Genomic DNA, 18122 nt, shown 5'->3' with positions numbered 1-18122 from the left:
TGTTTGTTTGGTTGATAGAGGTGCACTTTAAGCCCCCCAAGCCCAAGGCTATAAATGTATGCAAATTCGTGCATATTTCATTTGATAATGGTTCATCTACATAAATGTATAAAGTATTTCAGAAAACTTGCAATACAAAAAAGTATTATCTTACAGTGAGTAATCATCTAAGGAATTTTTGTGGGAATATCTATTTGTTAAAATGTTTACCCTATTCACCCCATTATATTCGTCCATAGACTTATAATGGGGCATAAAAAGGGTGATAACACACAAACAGCAGCTTATTGACCGGGTTGGCCACCCAGGTTGTGATCCTGGGACACCCTAGATTTTATTTTTGTATGACAACCTTTTACAGCAGCCCATGTCTGATTTCCCTAAAAAGGGGGTTTTGCCCCCTGGGTATAAAGTGTGTGTGTTGGATAACTATATGCTAGGGTTAAAATGTCACTCCAGGGTCTATTCATGGTGGTCAACGAGGTCTTTTGATCAACTTTTGATTGATAGGCAAGCTAGCGCATCAAAAAACATGCTATTTTATACCACTGGCAATGCTCAAAATATAACCCCACTTCTGTGACTGAACCAGGAGACGAAAGTCACCTGCCGCCCGCTACCTGTCAAAGGCTCCTTATAGGTCCTCACACACACACACACACATACACACACACACACACACACACACACACACACACACACACACACACACACACACACACACACACACACACACACACACACACACACACCTGTCAAAGGCGCCTCATGTGCAGGTGTTCAACACGGAGAGCAGCAAGACAAGTTTCAGGAAGTGCCAGACAACCCAGTGTGTGTGTGTGGGGGGGGCTGATTGGGAGGGTGTGTGTGTGTGGGGGGATTGGGACTGGGAGGGTGTGTGTGTGGGGGGGTGAGTGATTGGGAGGGTGTGTGTGGGGGGTTGAGTGATTGGGAGGGTGTGTGTGTGGGGGGGAGGGTGAGTGATTTGGAGGGTGTGTGCGTGTGGGGGGGGGGTGAGTGATTTGGAGGGTGTGTGCGTGTGGGGGGGGGGGGGTGAGTGGATGGGAGGGTGTGTGTGTGTGTGTGCTAGTAGTGTGTGACCTCATCCATCAGGAGAGTTGCTGTTCCTGGCTGCTGTCAGCATGTGCAGCATAGAGAGACAAATGGCCATTATGGCCTCAATGAAGCCACAGCAAAGAGAGAGGACGCGAGGTGTGCTAGCACACACAACACACACACACACACACACACACACACACACACACACACACACACACACACACACACATGGAGTATCGAGGTGTGGCAGCATACCATGAAGGCTGATTCACTTCAAAATGCAACAATGGGTAGGAGAGGGTCAATGGTGTTGTAATGAGAGAGGTAGTCAGGTGGTCAGATGTTGGTAACCAATCACAGAACATCCGAGAAGTTTCCGTTGCCTTCTTGCGTCTACATTCGACGCCAAAGGATTTACACTGATGTCATTGGCAGCCCTTCGCGTTGCATATGAATGCGCGGGGGCACCTTCGGCTTCCGATATTGACGCCAGGGGGCTTGACATGCGTCCTCGTTCGACGAGTTGGGTGTGGATGAGCTATGCGCATTTGATAGACATCCGTGGCGGCCAATGAACGGATCTAGGCATTTTTCAAATACGAGAAAATTAACGTCTGGTTGCCAGACCACGTCTCATTTGAGAAGTGGTAGGCGCTAGCCAGGCTAAGACTACACTACACCACTGAATGAGGGAGGTGTTCAGGAGCAGGTCTGGTGTTGGTGTTAATGTGTGTGTGTGTGTGTGTGGGGGGGGGGGGGGGGGGGGGGGGGGGGGGAGGTGTTCAGGATCAGGTCAGTGGTGTTGGTGTTAATGTGTGTGTGTGGGGGAGGGGGGAGGTGTTCAGGAGCAGGTCAGTGGTGTTGGTGTTAAAGACGCGCCTGTTCCCTGGAGGAAATCTGGAGGATATCTATCTATCTATCTCTCTGTCTATCTATCTATGTGTATCTATTAATTATTACAGTGCATGAAAAAATAAAAACTTCTTATAAAACTTCTTCTTCTAACACCTTTAATGCAGTCTCAACCGTTTAACGTAGAAACTTCATTCAAACTTTGTTACGTAGGTCTTACTTAGGACAGGTGTGCTTTGTATTTTTTAACTTTGTAACTTTTATACTTTTTAAACTATAAATTAAAAACTATTAAACATTTCCCCATAGACTTAACATTGGCCTCTATGACATCAACATCGGGTCGTTAAGCAATTAGAATCTTATGCCAGGTGGCCAGCCCCACCTGCAGCAGCTCTCTCTCTCTCTCAGGCTTTAAACATACACTGGCTGTCTTGAGACTACATTTTCTGTTCCCCTGTATCCTCTGCGCACAACTGTATTAACATAAGGGTCATTCCACGCCAAATCAACCAGAGCCCACGCACTTTGGACAATTTGACTTGTCTTATGCAAATCTTTCTTTTTCATTTCCCACCCTGAACAAGGGCAAAATGCACCATAGAGATCTATTGAGAGATTTGTTTTGTATAGAGTAACCACTAGGTGCCACTAAAATCACTGAATCACTGAAATTGCCGGGTGGGGACAAAACATATTGATCTCAATGGTGCATTTTGTCCATGTTTAGGGTGGAAAATGAAAAAGAAAGATTTGCGTAAGACAAGTCAAATTGGTGTTTTTAAAAAGAAGAGGTAATGCAGATTAACGAAAAAAATATTTTAAAAATCTTTGTATATTTCCACAAGGTGTTAGGGTGCTCTGAATATGAGATCCAAAATAATTTTTCAAACTTGTGAGGTCTGCTGTTCAGTCCCTGATGGATTTTCTTTTCTCTTCATTGCTTTTTCGGAAAGTGTTTCTACAGATCTCAATAAGAGAAAAAAAATCAAGAGCCTATGTTGAGTAAAAATATGTCTTCTGTAAGCCTAAACAGAGCCCAGCCAAGAACTCCAATAACATTTTGATCAACTTTGAGGGACTGCTATGACCATGCAGGATCATCCAGACTACTCGTGGTGATTTTACTGCATACTATTCCTATTTATGCACCAGCCTGCACAATTTGAGCCTCCTACATATTCTAGTTCTTGAGCAATGAGCTTGTGAACTTTGACAAAAAAAAGAGGTAGAACAAATTTGACACCCCCCTCCCCCTGTAAAACTGGCTGTTACTTGAAAAGTATTGATCTTAGCACAAAAACATTTTACAGAGTGTCTCCTGGGTAACATAGGCACACATGGTATTTTTTTCAGATTTTTTTGAGACGCAAGTGCATGGGCTCTGGTTGATTTGCCGTGGAATGACCCATAAGTCTTCCTAATTCCATCCAACTTTCTATCCATTCATCTTCTTCAAACCATTCACTCATCCACCCATTCTAAACAGTCTGCCTATCAACATCAATTAGACGATCTACATTCAACTTTTAAACAATCTACTCTGTCTCAGGCTTTAAGCATATACTCTGGCTCTCTTAAGACTAGCCAGTTAAATTGATTACACCTGTATCTGTATCCACTACTCTCAGTAGAGAGCTGTGTCTCTCCATTCTACAAGAATATAAGGCACATTCCATCCAACTTTCTATCCATTCATCTTCTTCAGACCATTCACTCATCCACCCATTAAACTGTCTATCAACATCCATTAAACTCTCTGTCTATCAACATTAATTAGACTATCTACATTCAACTTTTAAATTATTTACTCCGTCTCAGGCTTTAAGCATACACTCTGGCTCTCAGTTAAATTGATTACACCTGTATCAACTGTCAGTTTCTCTGGCTTTAAGCATACAATCTCTCTAAAGACTACATATCTGACTACATAACTGTTTCCTCTGTCCACAACTGTTTCAAAATAAAAGTCCTCACTGCAATAATATACTATTAAATCATTTAACCATTGAAACTACTCAACTATTTAACTGTTCAACCATTCCAACTGTCAGTTATCATCAACTATGCCTCCAGTCAACTACATGAAACCTCCATGTACCTAGCAACCAACATAGCAACCATTAAAATTAAGCATTTATGACCGTTTCCATAGCAACCAACATGATTGTACTGCAGTAACTTCTTGTTTCCTGATAGTGGCCACCATGGATTAGCCTGGATGCCAGACCGAAGTTTAGCCCCGCCTCCATTCTTTTTCTGCAGGGAACTTCGGTCTGGCACTGCTCCGTTCAGCTGCTACTATTCGAGATACACTTCAGCTCGGGCCAATCACATTTCACAGGGCGGGCTTTACGTGATGATTGACATATGAACAGCAGTGACGTTCACGGCTGCATGCGTCCTCGTTCAACGAGTTGGGTGTGAGACCATGTTCGCTTAGGTTGATTTTGATTGCAACAGAAACGCTATGGCTATGAATGCATAATTTGTTCATGCAGTTTGGCCTTTCGTTTATCTTAGCTATTGAAACGGAGGTTTTATCACGGATTCGCACAACTATTTCTGAACACTTAGACCAACGAGGATATGTGGGAAAACTTCAGTTTCACTTTCACCCAGTTAAAACAGCATGTTTGGGTGATGTTGTTCCCGTTTGTTTAAAAATGTCTGTTTGCTCGTTGGGTTAACGACACACTTCCCCAGCTGTTCATTGCATACAGTTTGAAGGAATTATTTTTAAAAACGAAGGAGGATGTTTTCCATAGCCTACCCTGCTACATATTTCTGTCTTAGATTTCGCAGATACTGACAGCCAATAACTTGTTCTGTTTGGTTTGGTCTATCCAATGAGTGCAGAGCTATCCCCCTGCACTGTATCGGTTGAATCACGCCCCATAATCGCAGCTGAATGGAGCAGTTTCAGACTCATATTCTGATAAGAATTGAGTATGACGTCGTCAGGCTAACCATGGATACCCTAGCAACAAATGTTTCAAAATAAAAGTCCTCACTAGCAAGTTATCTAGTTAGCATGGTTAACATTGTTAGCATAGCTAGCATTTTTAGCATAACTGCAATCAAAATCATCAACTAAGTCAGCTAATCAACCTGGTTAGCATTGTTAGCAAATCTAGCATTGTTAGCATAGTTAGCATTTTTAGCATTACTGCTAGAAATCATCGGTTAAGTTAGCTAATCAACCTGGTTAGCATTGTTAGTAAAGTTAGCATTGCTAGCATAATTAGCATTTTTAGCACAACAGCTAGAAATCATTAGCTAAGTTAGCTAATCAACATTTTAACATGAATCATTAGTTAAGTTAGAACTGGAATGTTTCAGCTTTAAACTGTCTACCTTCACACTATCAACTCTCTGTAAACTATGCAACCACCATGTTTACCCTAGCTACACCTTAGTTACCATATCTACATGATCTATCTTTTTTTGCATTTTCATGCACTGGTAATTCCTTGGAATTGCATTTCTAGTTATTACTATTGCCAAAAGTATTGGGTTACCTGTCTTGATCCCCATATGAACTTCAGTCACATCCTATTCTTAGGGTTTAATATTATGTTGGTCCACTCTCCACTATAACAGCTTCAACTCTTCTGGGAAGGCCTTCCACAAGGTTTAGGAGTGTGTTTATGGGCATTTTTGACCATTCTTCCAGAAGTGCATTTGTGAGGTCACACACTGCTGTTGGATGAGGAGACTGGCTCTCAGTCTGTGCTCTAATTCATCTCAAAAGTGTTCTGTTGGGTTGAGGTCAGGACTCTGTGCAGGCCAGTCAAGTTCATCCACTCCAGACTCTGTCATCCATGTCTTTATGGACCTTGCTTTGTGCACTGGTGCACAGTCATGTTAGCCTGACGAGCCAGACCCACATCAAGATGTAGGGTCTGGACACTCACCGTAGACAGGGCTCAATCGGAGGGGTGGGATAAACAGTTGTCTTTCAAATTCCCTCCCCGCAATAGGATAACGCTAAACGAATCATCTTCTTGTTTTCAAGTAGCAGGATGCGTAACCTTCCCTCTCCACGCAATAGGATAACGCTAAGCGAATCATCTTCTTGTTTTCAAATAACAGGATGCGTTACCGTCGCAACTTCTGGTCGCATGTCAGTCACCATTATGTTAAGCCCTGTGATTGGATCGCTGGTGCTGGGGGTTCTCAGCTCCCTGCCTCAACGGAGCGTTGCTAGACTGCCCCGCCAGCCAAATTACATTTGCTGCCGCTAGGGGCGTCTAGATTTCTAGGCTACAGTCATGTTGGAACAGGAAGGGGCCATTCCCGAGCTGGGCTGGGCCTCTTAGTTCCACTGAAGGGAACTCTGAATGCTACATTATTAACCAATAGATTTTTCAGACAATTCCATGCTCCCAACTTTGTGAAACAGTTTGGATAGCCACGTCCTATCCCAACATGACTGTGCTCCAGTGCACAAAGGAAGGTCCATAAAGACATGGATCTCAGAGTTTGGTGTGGATGAGCTTGCCTGCACAGAGTGCTGACCTCAACCCCTTTGGGATGAATTAGAGTGGAAACTGAGAGCCAGTCTCCTCGCCCAACATCAGTGTGTGACCTCACAAATGTGCTTCTAGAAGAATGGGCAAAAAAACTATAAACACACTTCTAAACCTTGTGGAAAGCCTTCCCAGAAAAGTCAAAGCTGCCAAGGGTGGACCAACGTCATATTAAGCCCTATGGATTAAGAATGGGATGTCACTTAAGTCATTAGGGGGGTCAAGGCAGGTGACCCAATACTGCAATATAGTGTCTCTATCTATCTATCTATCTGGTGGATGATTCTGAGTGTACTGTTGTTTGATTGGCTGATTCTGAGTTTAAGGTTGTTTGATTGGCTGATTCTGAGAGTAATGTTGTTTGATTGGCTGATTCTGATCTCTTTGTCTTTCAGGATCCCTCTCACAGCTGAATGGTGAGTTAAACACCCCCCCCCCCACACACACACACACACACACACACATACACACACACACACACACACACCAACACTGTGTGATTCCTCTCCTTCTGTCCAGTATGTGGATCCCCCCCCCTCCACATACACACACACACACTAACACACCCACACACACACCAACACTGAGTGATTCCTCTCCTTGTGTCCAGTGTGTGGTCAGGCTCCTCTTAACACACGTAACACTCGCATTGTGGGCGGAGAAAACGCACCGGAGGGGGCGTGGCCATGGCAGGTCAGTCTGCACAGCGGAGGCCACTTCTGCGGAGGGTCCCTCATCAACAGCGGCTGGGTTCTGACCGCCGCCCACTGCTTTCCCAGGTGAGTGTGTGTGTGTGTGTGTGAGTGACAAAGAGGCATGGGTGCCTGACACCTGTTCATGTTTAGAGACGTCATTGTAATTCGCTCTAAGTTTAGACTGGAGCGTCTGCTAAGAAATGTAAACACAGACATGAACACGAGCAGAACGTGTGTGTGTGTGTGTGCTGATCTTCTAGATGAACACGAGCAGAACGCGTGTGTGTGCTGATCTTCTAGATGAACACTAGCAGAACGTGTTCTAGATGAACACGAGCAGAACGTGTTCTAGATTAACACGAGCAGAACGTGTGAAAATGTGAAATGGTTAAAGGTGGAGATAAGTGAATAGTGTTTGTGTTCTTGTTGTGAGTTGCTTACTGGTAGACATGTATGATGCATGATGAGTTGCTTATGTGTACGTTTATGTGTGTTTATATGTATGATGAGTTGTTTATGTTTACCTTTATGTGTGTTTATATTTATGATATGAGTTGTTTACTGGTGGACGCCTCTTCTTCCCCTTCTGTAGCACCAACCCCTCCGGCCTGGTCGTCTACCTCGGACGGCAGACTCAGGAGGGCAGCAACGCCAACGAGGTCTCCAGGACCGTCAGTCAGATCATCAGACATCCTGATTACGACGACCAAACCAGCGATAACGACATCGCCCTCCTCCAGCTGTCCTCCTCCGTCACCTTCACTGACTTCATCCGCCCCGTCTGCCTTGCAGCAGCCGGCAGCACCTTCAACAGGGGCACTGACAGCTTTGTGACAGGCTGGGGCACGATTAGATCAGGGGGTGAGCACACACATGTACACACACACACTCAACACACACACACACACACACACACACACTCACACCTTCCTCGGGAGCACGGAGAGCTGTGTGACGGGCTTGTCCAAGGCTTGAGGGTATCCCACGATTGACAGCTAAACATAGCCTGGCTATCACCATACTAAGCTCAATCTTTTAAGATTGAACATTAGTATGGGGAGGCTGCGCTTTGTTTCTACTGCACTAGAGGCGTGATCAATGGGCACAGTTCAAATGACTCCGTACGCTTGAATAGTCTTTCAACCAATTTTCAGGGAGCGAGCTGGAGGACCAAGGACCGAGGAGAGACGGTTGAAAGGAGGCCATACTGTTTGCTACCACAATGCTTTAGCATCTCTATTCTTGTGAAATGCCACATGTTTTATAGTAAGACACGTTGTGATTGGCTGTGATCTCTCTTAGTGCCCCTCCCCTCACCCCAGACGCTACAGGAAGTGGAGGTGCCCTATGTGGGAAACAGGAACTGCTTCTGCAAGTACAGCGTGCGGGACATCGGCATCACTGACAACATGATCTGTTCCGGGACGGACGAAGGTGGCAAGGACTCCTGTCAGGTGATCATGTGACTGTTTACCTGTATCAGGTGATCATGTGACCTGTAACTGGGTTTTTGGGACTATCGGATGGTAACTCTAGTCTTTTCTGACCCGTTTCCAGGGAGACTCAGGTGGTCCATTGGTGAGTAAGCAGGGCTCTGTGTGGGTCCAGTCCGGCGTGGTGAGTTTCGGTATCGGCTGTGCTCTGGCGGAGTTCCCGGGGGTGTATGCGCGCGTGTCAGAGTACCAGAGCTGGATCAACTCCCAGATCACCAGCAACCAGCCGGGATTCGTCACCTTCACCTCCAGTGGGACCGACTCGGACCTGAGTGCCACCTGTGCTGGTCTGCCACCCGTCACCACCACCACAACCACCACCACCACCACCACCATACCCACAACTACCACACCACGTAAGTCATGCCACCCACTGCCATACAACCCTTACACCAACCACAACCACCACCACAACCATCGCACCCACAACTACTACACCACGTAAGTCATGCCACCCACCACCATACAACCCTTACACCAACCACAACCACCACCACAACCACCATACCCACAACTACCACACCACGTAAGTCATGCCACCCACTGCCATACAACCCTTACACCAACCACAACCACCACCACAACCATCGCACCCACAACTACTACACCACGTAAGTCATGCCACCCACCACCATACAACCCTTACACCAACCACAACCACAACCATCACCACCATACCCACAACTACCACACCACGTAAGTCATGCCACCATCACACCCACCACAGTGGCACGTGAGTAACGCCATCAACCCAACACTCTACCACCCCAACACTCTACCACCCCAACACTCTAACACCCCAACACTCTACCACCTCAACACTCTAACACCCCAACACTCTACCACCCCAACACTCTACCACCTCAACACTCTAACACACCAACACTCTACCACCTCAACACTCTAACACACCAACACTCTACCACCTCAACACTCTAACACCCCAACACTCTACCACCTCAACACTCTAACACCCCAACACTCTACCACCCTGACACTCTACCACCTCAACACTCTAACACCCCAACACTCTACCACCCCAACACTCTACCACCTCAACACTCTACCACCCCAACACTCTACCACCCCAACACTCTAACACCCCAACACACCACCACAGCAACACACTACCACCCTAACACACCAACACACTACCACCCCAACACACCACCACACCAACACAATACCACCCCAACACACCACCACACCAACACACTACCACCTCAACACTCTACCACCCCAAAACTCTACCACCCCAACACTCTACCACCCCAACACTCTACCACACCAACACACTACCACCCCAACACACTACCACCTCAACACTCTACCACCCCAACAATCTACCACCCCAACACACTACCACCCCAACAATCTACCACCCCAACACACCACCACCCCAACACACCAACACACTACCACCCCAACACACTACCACCTCAACACTCTACCACCCCAACAATCTACCATCCCAACACACTACCACCCCAACAATCTACCACCCCAACACACCAACACACCACCACCCCAACACACTACCACCCCAACACACCACCACCCCAACACACCAACACACTACCACCCCAACACACCACCACCCCAACACACCACCACCTCAACACTCTACCACACCAACACAATACCACACCAACACACCACCACCCCAACACCCCAACACACTACCACTCCAACACTCTACCACCTCAACACTCTACCATCCCAACACACCACCACCCCAACACACTACCACCCCAACACACCAACACACTACCACACCAACACACTACCACACCAACACACCACCACCCCAACACACCACCACCCCAACACACCAACACACTACCACCCCAACACACCACCACCCCAACACACCACCACCTCAACACTCTACCACACCAACACAATACCACACCAACACACCACCACCCCAACACACCACCACCCCAACACCCCAACACACTACCACTCCAACACTCTACCACCCCAACACACCACCACCCCAAGACACCAACACACTACCACACCAACACACTACCACACCAACACACCACCACCCCAACACACCACCACCCCAACACACTACCACTCCAACACTCTACCACTCCACCATTACCCAACACACCACCACTCCAACACACCAGCACACCACCACCTCAACACACAACCACCCCAACACACCATTACTCCAACACACTACCACCACCTCTAACCCATGGGAATATTGTCTTAGCCAAACGTACCACCAGGTCCATTTCTGAGGTGAAAAATGGCCAGCAGGGGTGCTAAAGAGAGACGTTTAGACCCTGTTTACTACAGTCAGGTCTGGTCAAACTAGACCACAGCATGAGCTGGTTTAGACCCTGTTTACTACAGTCAGGTCTGGTCAAACTAGACCACAGCATGAGCTGGTTTAGACCCTGTTTACTACAGTCAGGTCTGGTCAAACTAGACCACAGCATGAGCTGGTTTAGACCCTGTTTACTACAGTCAGGTCTGGTCAAACTAGACCACAGCATGAGCTGGTTTATACCCTGTTTACTACAGTCAGGTCTGGTCAAACTAGATCACAACTAGGGATGCAACGGTTTTCAATAATTTATTGAACCGTTCGGTTTGGCCTGTTCGGTTCAATAGACTCACCTAAACCGCAATATTTCGGTATACGCGACATTAAACTTTTTATTTAATACAAGGTTATTGCGCGCGCGTAGCCTGGGAGCGATAGAGAGGAGTGCTTAGGACCCGGGGGATGCGTTTTCTCTGACTGTTCAGCTTGCCTCTCGTCAACCTTGCAACAACCAATCAGAATTTTACTGAATTTCCCAAGAGCCAATAAGCGCGTTGAAATGCAAATGAAGGAGTCATGTGAGAAGAAACAAACTTTACCGGCGGCTGCATGATCATGGCGACATTTGAAGTAGCCCACGAACAAGGCAAAAAGACCGTCAGTAAACAAAGCACAGTGTGCATTGCAAGCACTGCTTCACAACGATCACCTAATAAAGGTAACACATCCAACATGTCGGCCCACTTGCGCCTTCATCACCCGGCTGTAACCTTAAGTGGAGCAGCACGGAGAGTTAGTTTGCCACCGAAAACCCAACCATCCATTGCTGCAGCCTTTCGACAACAATATTCCTATAATTCCCAAAGACATAACGAATACGACGGCGTATTAGGGCCACGTATATATACTTTGTAAAGACGCAAATTTGCCACTTTAGAAGGTCGAAAATTTGCCACATTATAAAGTCTGTGTGTAACAGTGTAACCGGTGGTTTCTGCCCTGCGTTGATTGCTCGCTAGAGTAGCCTAAGAAAGCGTGACGCCGACACAGCTGAGTGTATTCTCTTTTTGATAGTTTACTGGAAAATATTGTAGGGATGGGAGGTTATAGGAGATGGGGAGGCTGACATGTCATTCCAAACTCGGGTCATTTATTTTCCTGACGTTGTACATGCTAGGCTACGGGCAGCGGGAGGTGTCCACTCGAAAAACAATAAACTCACTGCTAAATCAGTCAATCGCTCGTCCACTCGTCAATCACACAACTCTCTCGCACACACACGCACACACACACACACACACACACGACAGGAGACACAGGGGAAACACTGTGTGAAGTGGCAAATTTGCCACTTTCTTCTCGGAATATTGCCCCCCCTGACAACAGGTTGCAATAATGTTCATTTCATTGTTCTAATATTTTTAATGCGGCACTGCACTTTTGTCTATGTTTAGCCTACATTTTTTACGTTCATAAAAGAGGACAGGGCAGGCACTCCCAAATCAAATATCCATTTGAAACTACACATAATACTACCTCACCAATTATTTTGAGAAGATTTTCAGAATTGTTCACTACTTTTTTGAGGGTGTATAACAGTTAAGTATTTTCTTTAAATGTGTGAAGAACAGTGAGTTTATTAAATAAATAACTACACATTACTTTATGCTGCACTGCACTATGGATAACATTGCCTGTTTATGACAGAAGGCAATGATGGTGTTCTTTTCTTTTAATACATTTTTGTGATTCTGCTTCATCTGTGTCAGGCTATGCATTTAATATTTTCTCTGCAAGTGTAAGTAGAAGCACATTGTTGATTTGAAATAGAAAAGGCAAATATAGCCTCCTGTATGCTAGAGCCAAGATAATATTGATATATTGAAACCGAACCGTTACCGTGGCCCAAAAACCGTGATACAAACCGAACCGTGGCAAAACTGTACCGTTGCATCCCTAATCACAACCTACATGAGCTCAGAAGTATTCTTTGTTTACCAAACCAAAGCTTGTAATTAATACTCTTCTTTCTCTCCCTCTCATCCTTCCCATCTCTCTCTCTTTCTTTCTCTGTGTGTCACCCTAGCGGTGGTGTGTGGACAGGCGGCTCTGAACTCGCGTCTGATTGGTGGGTCAGATGTGGCGGCGGGGTTGTGGCCCTGGATGGCGAGTCTGCACAGTAATGAAAGCGGGGCGCACGTGTGTGGAGGAACTCTGGTCGGGGAGGACCTCGTGCTCACATCAGCCAACTGCTTCTCTAGGTAGGAGTGTCCCCTACACACACACACACACACACACACTCATACTCTCTCAAGCCCTAATTTTGAGAGATTAAACAATACACAATCTAAAATTTAAAAAAAGGTTTGGAGTTACGCAGACGCCATTTGGAGTTACACAGACGCCATTGGGAGTTTACTCAGGGATTTACTCACTTTTTTTGATGGGAGTTTACTCACTCCCATCTGGAATCATAAGGAATCTAAATCCAATAAGGAATCAGAACTCCCATAAGGAATCAGAACTCCCATCAGGAATCAGAACTCCCATCAGGAATCCGGGGCCTCAGAGCTGTACTACGTTGCGTTGTCTTTGTACTTGCACTCTGCACAATGACAATAAAGTTGAATCTCTTCTAAATTATACCACTGCTTGGTTGAATTCCCCATTGTCCTGCGTTCTATAAGGGTGTGCATTAACTTTCGATATACGCACGGCTATGAAGTAGTTCCATTGTTTTTGACCGTATCACACTTGCATATTAATTCGCCAAACTCGTTGTGAAGTTTAAATGCACTGTCAGGTACAAGCTGTAAAATACAGACGTTCAGATCATAGTAACATTTAGCATATGACGGAGGTGGCTTTTAGCTAGTTGGGTGGCAGTAGGCTAAGAAAAATAGCAATCTTTCAAAGTTAACGTTCATTAGAATCCTGGGATATGCCAGCTTGACAACGGGAGATTTAGAACTAACGACTGGCTTCTGGCCATTGAACCATCCATAACCATCCATTTAGAACTAGTGACCACAGTTTGAGAAATTAGTTGAAATGTGTCTGGGAAAAGTAGTTCTATTAACAATACAGTTCCAGCGATTAAAACATATAATCAACTCCGTGCCGTGCGTTTATAGGAAAATAATGCACTTATCGAAGTGTAAAGGCCACCTTATTACCAATTCGAACGTGCATTATTTTCTTATAAACGCACGGCGCATCGTTGATTATCCCATACATAATATTTATGTGACTATGACCCCCAAGTTATGATTGTGATACAGTGTAGTATGATTAAGTTTCTCTTTAACTCCTCCCCCAGTTCCCCTGTAGCCTCCAATTGGACGGTGTTTCTGGGCCGCCAGAGCCAGAATGGCTCCAACCCCAATGAGGTGTCAGTGGGCGTGGCAAACATCACGCTGAGCAGCCTATCAGGCGATAACGTAGCCATGCTGACGCTGTCCAGTAAGCCCGCCCTCTCCAACTTCATCCAGCCAATCTGCCTGGAGCAGGGCGGGGCCACTATCGCCACGGGAACCACCTGCTGGGTTGCAGGCTGGGGCAACACCACAGGTTAGTGTGTGTGTGTGTGTGTGTGTGTGTGTGTGGGTGTGTATATTTAGAAGTTGAGACAATAAGACAACATGAATGCATGTATGATCTCTCCCTCTCTTTCTCTCTCCTACTCTCTCTCTCTACCTCATCACTCTCTCTCTTTCTCTCTCCTTCTCTCTACCTCATCACTCTCTCTCTCTCTCTCCTCCCCCTCTTTCTTCCTCACCCCTCTCCTCCCTCTATTTCTCATCACTCTCTCCCCCCCTCTACCTCATCACTCTCTCTCTCTCTCTCTCTCCTTCTCTCTACCTCATCCCTCTCTCTCTCTACCTCATCCCTCTCTCTCTCTTTCTCTCTTTCTCTCTCTCTCTCCCCTTTTCCAGGTGAACAGCCTCTTCAGGAGGTGCAGACATCAGTGGTTGCCTGTGGCAACGCATCCTCCTCTACTGATGACATCTGCACCAACACTGTTCAGTTACAACAGGTGAGGAAAAGCACACACACACACACACACACACACACACACTTCTCCTCTCTCTCTCAACACTGTTCAGTTACAACAGGTGAGGAAAAGCACACACACACACACACACACACACACACTTCTCCTCTCTCTCCCTCAAACACTCTTCATAGCTTCACAGCAGCATAGCTGTGTGTGTGTGAGTGCATTATGTATGTATTTGTTTTGAGTTCTCACATGTAATGGAATCTTGCTCTGTTGCCAGGGTGATATGGGCGGTCCTCTCATGTGTAAACAGGGGAGTTCATGGCTCCAGCTCTCGGTGCTCACCGTCACCTCAAACTCCTCCTCCTCCTCATCTAACTCCTCCTCCTCATCAAACTCCACCTCCAGAGCCCTGGACCAATCAGATCGCGCCACCCCACAGGTCTTTACTCGAACGTCTCACTTCAGCAGCTTCCTGTCCAGTTTCTCCTTCCCGTCAACTGCCACGGCCTCCAGCAGGGGGCAGCACTCGTGCATGGCCCTCCCCCTCCTCTCCCTCCTCCTCCTCACACTCACCCCTCTGCTGGCCTCCCAGCATTAGCCCTCAGGTCAAAGGTCACGACTACCCACAATCCACTGCTGCACCTACACCACCTGGTTTAAAACAACAACAACAGCAATAACAACAACAACAGCAACAACAACAACAACAATAACAACAGCAACATCAACAACAGCAGCAACAACAACAACAACAGCAACATCAACAACAACAACAACAACAACAACAACAACAACAACAGCACTGTGGCTTAGTTGTGGGTCTTTGTCTTGTCATAACGCCCTCTTCTGTGTGAGGACAGAACACTGTAGTCGATAATTGATTCTTGTATTGATGCCTTAAACTGCGTCGTTTAATACTTCTCCTTTCAGCTCTTTTTCTTCTGTCGTTGCTCAGCTGCTTGAAGGTGAAGTGTCGTCCCACTGATAAGAGGTCAAAGGTTGTGCCCTAAGGGGGGGGGGGGGGGGGGAGATCAGACACCGTTACTTGCACTTGATGGACACACTTCTGCACAACTGCACAACCACACAACTGCAGTCTGGAACCATCAGCCATCTCGAACATGAGGAACCAGCAGACCCAACTGCAGTCTGGAACCATCAGCCATCTCTAACATGAGGAACCAGCAGACCCAACTGCAGTCTGGAACCATCAGCCATCTCTAACATGAGGGACCAGCAGACCCAACTGCAGTCTGGAACCATCTCTAACATGAAGAACCAGCAGACCCAATTGCAGTCTGGAACCATCAGCCATCTCTAACATGAGGAACCAGCAGACCCAACTGCAGTCTGGAACCAGCAGCATCCAAATCCCACCAAAGAGCATTTACATTTGAACACGACACATGCAGGCCATGCACTCTCAGGGATCAACGTTGTGAATCAAGCGCTGGCAGCTCATTGGAGTAACTGGACATGAGTTCTGGAAGGGACTGTCCCTCTGCACTGGAAGGGACCACATGTCCTTTGATTTGATGTCTGCACTTTAGGCGGGGATCACACTAGCCAGCGGCAATCGGCAGGTTTCCTATTGTTCTCTATGGTTCGGCAGCGGAACAGTGACAACGCTGGCGTAACGCTAGCATTGAGCAAACTGGGAGTTGGACTTGGTTCAACTTTGAAGCGCAACGCTCGGCACATCACAATCAGTTTTAGAATGTTTAGGTATTTTGACCAATAAGATTCGTCTAACAACGTAGCAGCAAATATTGAACTTAGCAACGAGATAGAATGTTTTGGATGTATTATTATGGTCTGAGCGTTGCGTTACGCTTGCCGCTGGCTAATGTGATCCCCGCCTTAAACTAATAGTTGTTATTCATAGCAATGAAAACGTTCAAATGTATGTAGCGGTTAGTTTTAGATGAAAAGGCCATTGTTGTCTGTGCTGTTGACTGTGATTGTGATGTTCTTTGTAAGTGAGGTGGCCATTTCCAATACTTGAAGCACAACGATGTCTCTCTTCTGAAGCACAGGACTGCATGCTGAGGTCCACCATGTGCTGCTGGATTACGGAGCAATTCTAATCTCTAATGGGATATGACAATGGTTTTGAGTTTCTGTTGAATATACAGTATATCATGATCTCTAATGGTATGGGGTAATAAAAGGTAATGGTTTTATGTCTTTTTATAGCAATTAAAAATTGTACTGGTGTCCGGTTTTTGTGGTTATGATAATAGACACCTAAAATGGTCTGTTGGCGCTTTTCTCAGTTGAACATATAGTGCTTTTCTCGTAGAATCTATCTCTACTTGGGACATTTTTGTATTGATATTTTTCTACCAGATTAATCTAGATATGTACTCCATGCAGTACTTTGTGAAAGTTGCGTATGATTTGAGAATTGTAGATTTATGAGAACTCCATCTCTCTAAATCCCAGAGACTTCAGTTATGTTGGTTTCTTTTCAACATCTTGATATGCTACTTCACCAAAAAAGAGGAAAGAGAAAAAACTCTTTACATACAGTACATGTTTCTCTTGGCATTGTTTCAACAAACATATAGAACCTCACAATACTTTTTTTTTCCAGAGCTCAATTTTTTTGCATTTTGTATTAAATAGCAGGAAACTCCAGGCGGTTTTCCACCGAAAGCGAACCTGTGATGAACTGATGCCATTCGAAAGTCTTTGAACCGCATAGCAGGAAACCGTGGTGCTATCGTATCAGCCAGGTGCTATCGTATCAGCCAGGTGCCACGTGCCGAACGAGCTTTTGCTTGGTGGAAACGCGACGAACGGTTCAAATGTTGGTTCGCGAACGGGAACGGAGCCGGTTCTCTGTCGGTGGAAAAGGCGTATCCTAGCCTGGGTGTTCCCATGCTGCCTTGCACACGATTTGATTTACGCTGCCAAGGCAGCCTGGAAACTACCGCCCTAATTTTTGCCAAAGATAGGGGACCAATCACAGAGCAGGGGGGAAAGCAAGACAATGATGAGCTATGCATGGAGGTATTATAAAAACTGGAGAAAGTGAACAAGTCCCGCCCCCATTCATTTCAATGCGAATGCTAGGCTAGTGAAAATTGCCAAAATTGAACGATTTTTTCAGGCTTCAACATGGCGTTTCAAGGGGCTTGTTTCCGGTGCCGTTTTACTTAGCCAATTAAGTGCCAGGTTACCGATTGACGTAAGGTA

At 46.1% G+C, this 18122-nt stretch overlaps 1 protein-coding gene across 1 annotated transcript in view; it reads left to right on the top strand.

Annotated features, from left to right (window-relative positions):
- LOC134070364 (prostasin-like) overlaps window positions 1–17138 on the top strand; it is an 18929-nt gene extending 1791 nt beyond the window's left edge. Inside the window, exons 2-10 of the mRNA XM_062526699.1 lie at window positions 6839–6859; window positions 7054–7222; window positions 7731–7999; window positions 8441–8592; window positions 8696–8987; window positions 13005–13179; window positions 14238–14488; window positions 14854–14954; window positions 15199–17138. Of these exons, the coding sequence (XP_062382683.1) occupies window positions 6839–6859; window positions 7054–7222; window positions 7731–7999; window positions 8441–8592; window positions 8696–8987; window positions 13005–13179; window positions 14238–14488; window positions 14854–14954; window positions 15199–15519 (1751 nt within the window). The 3' untranslated portion in view covers window positions 15520–17138. The remainder of the gene's footprint in view (window positions 1–6838; window positions 6860–7053; window positions 7223–7730; window positions 8000–8440; window positions 8593–8695; window positions 8988–13004; window positions 13180–14237; window positions 14489–14853; window positions 14955–15198) is intronic.
- Window positions 17139–18122: the final 984 nt, after the last annotated feature.

This window comes from Sardina pilchardus, chromosome 22 (assembly GCF_963854185.1).
Source record: "Sardina pilchardus chromosome 22, fSarPil1.1, whole genome shotgun sequence".
NCBI classification, from domain to species: domain Eukaryota; kingdom Metazoa; phylum Chordata; class Actinopteri; order Clupeiformes; family Clupeidae; genus Sardina; species Sardina pilchardus.
This window is presented reverse-complemented; position numbering and strand designations above follow the sequence as displayed.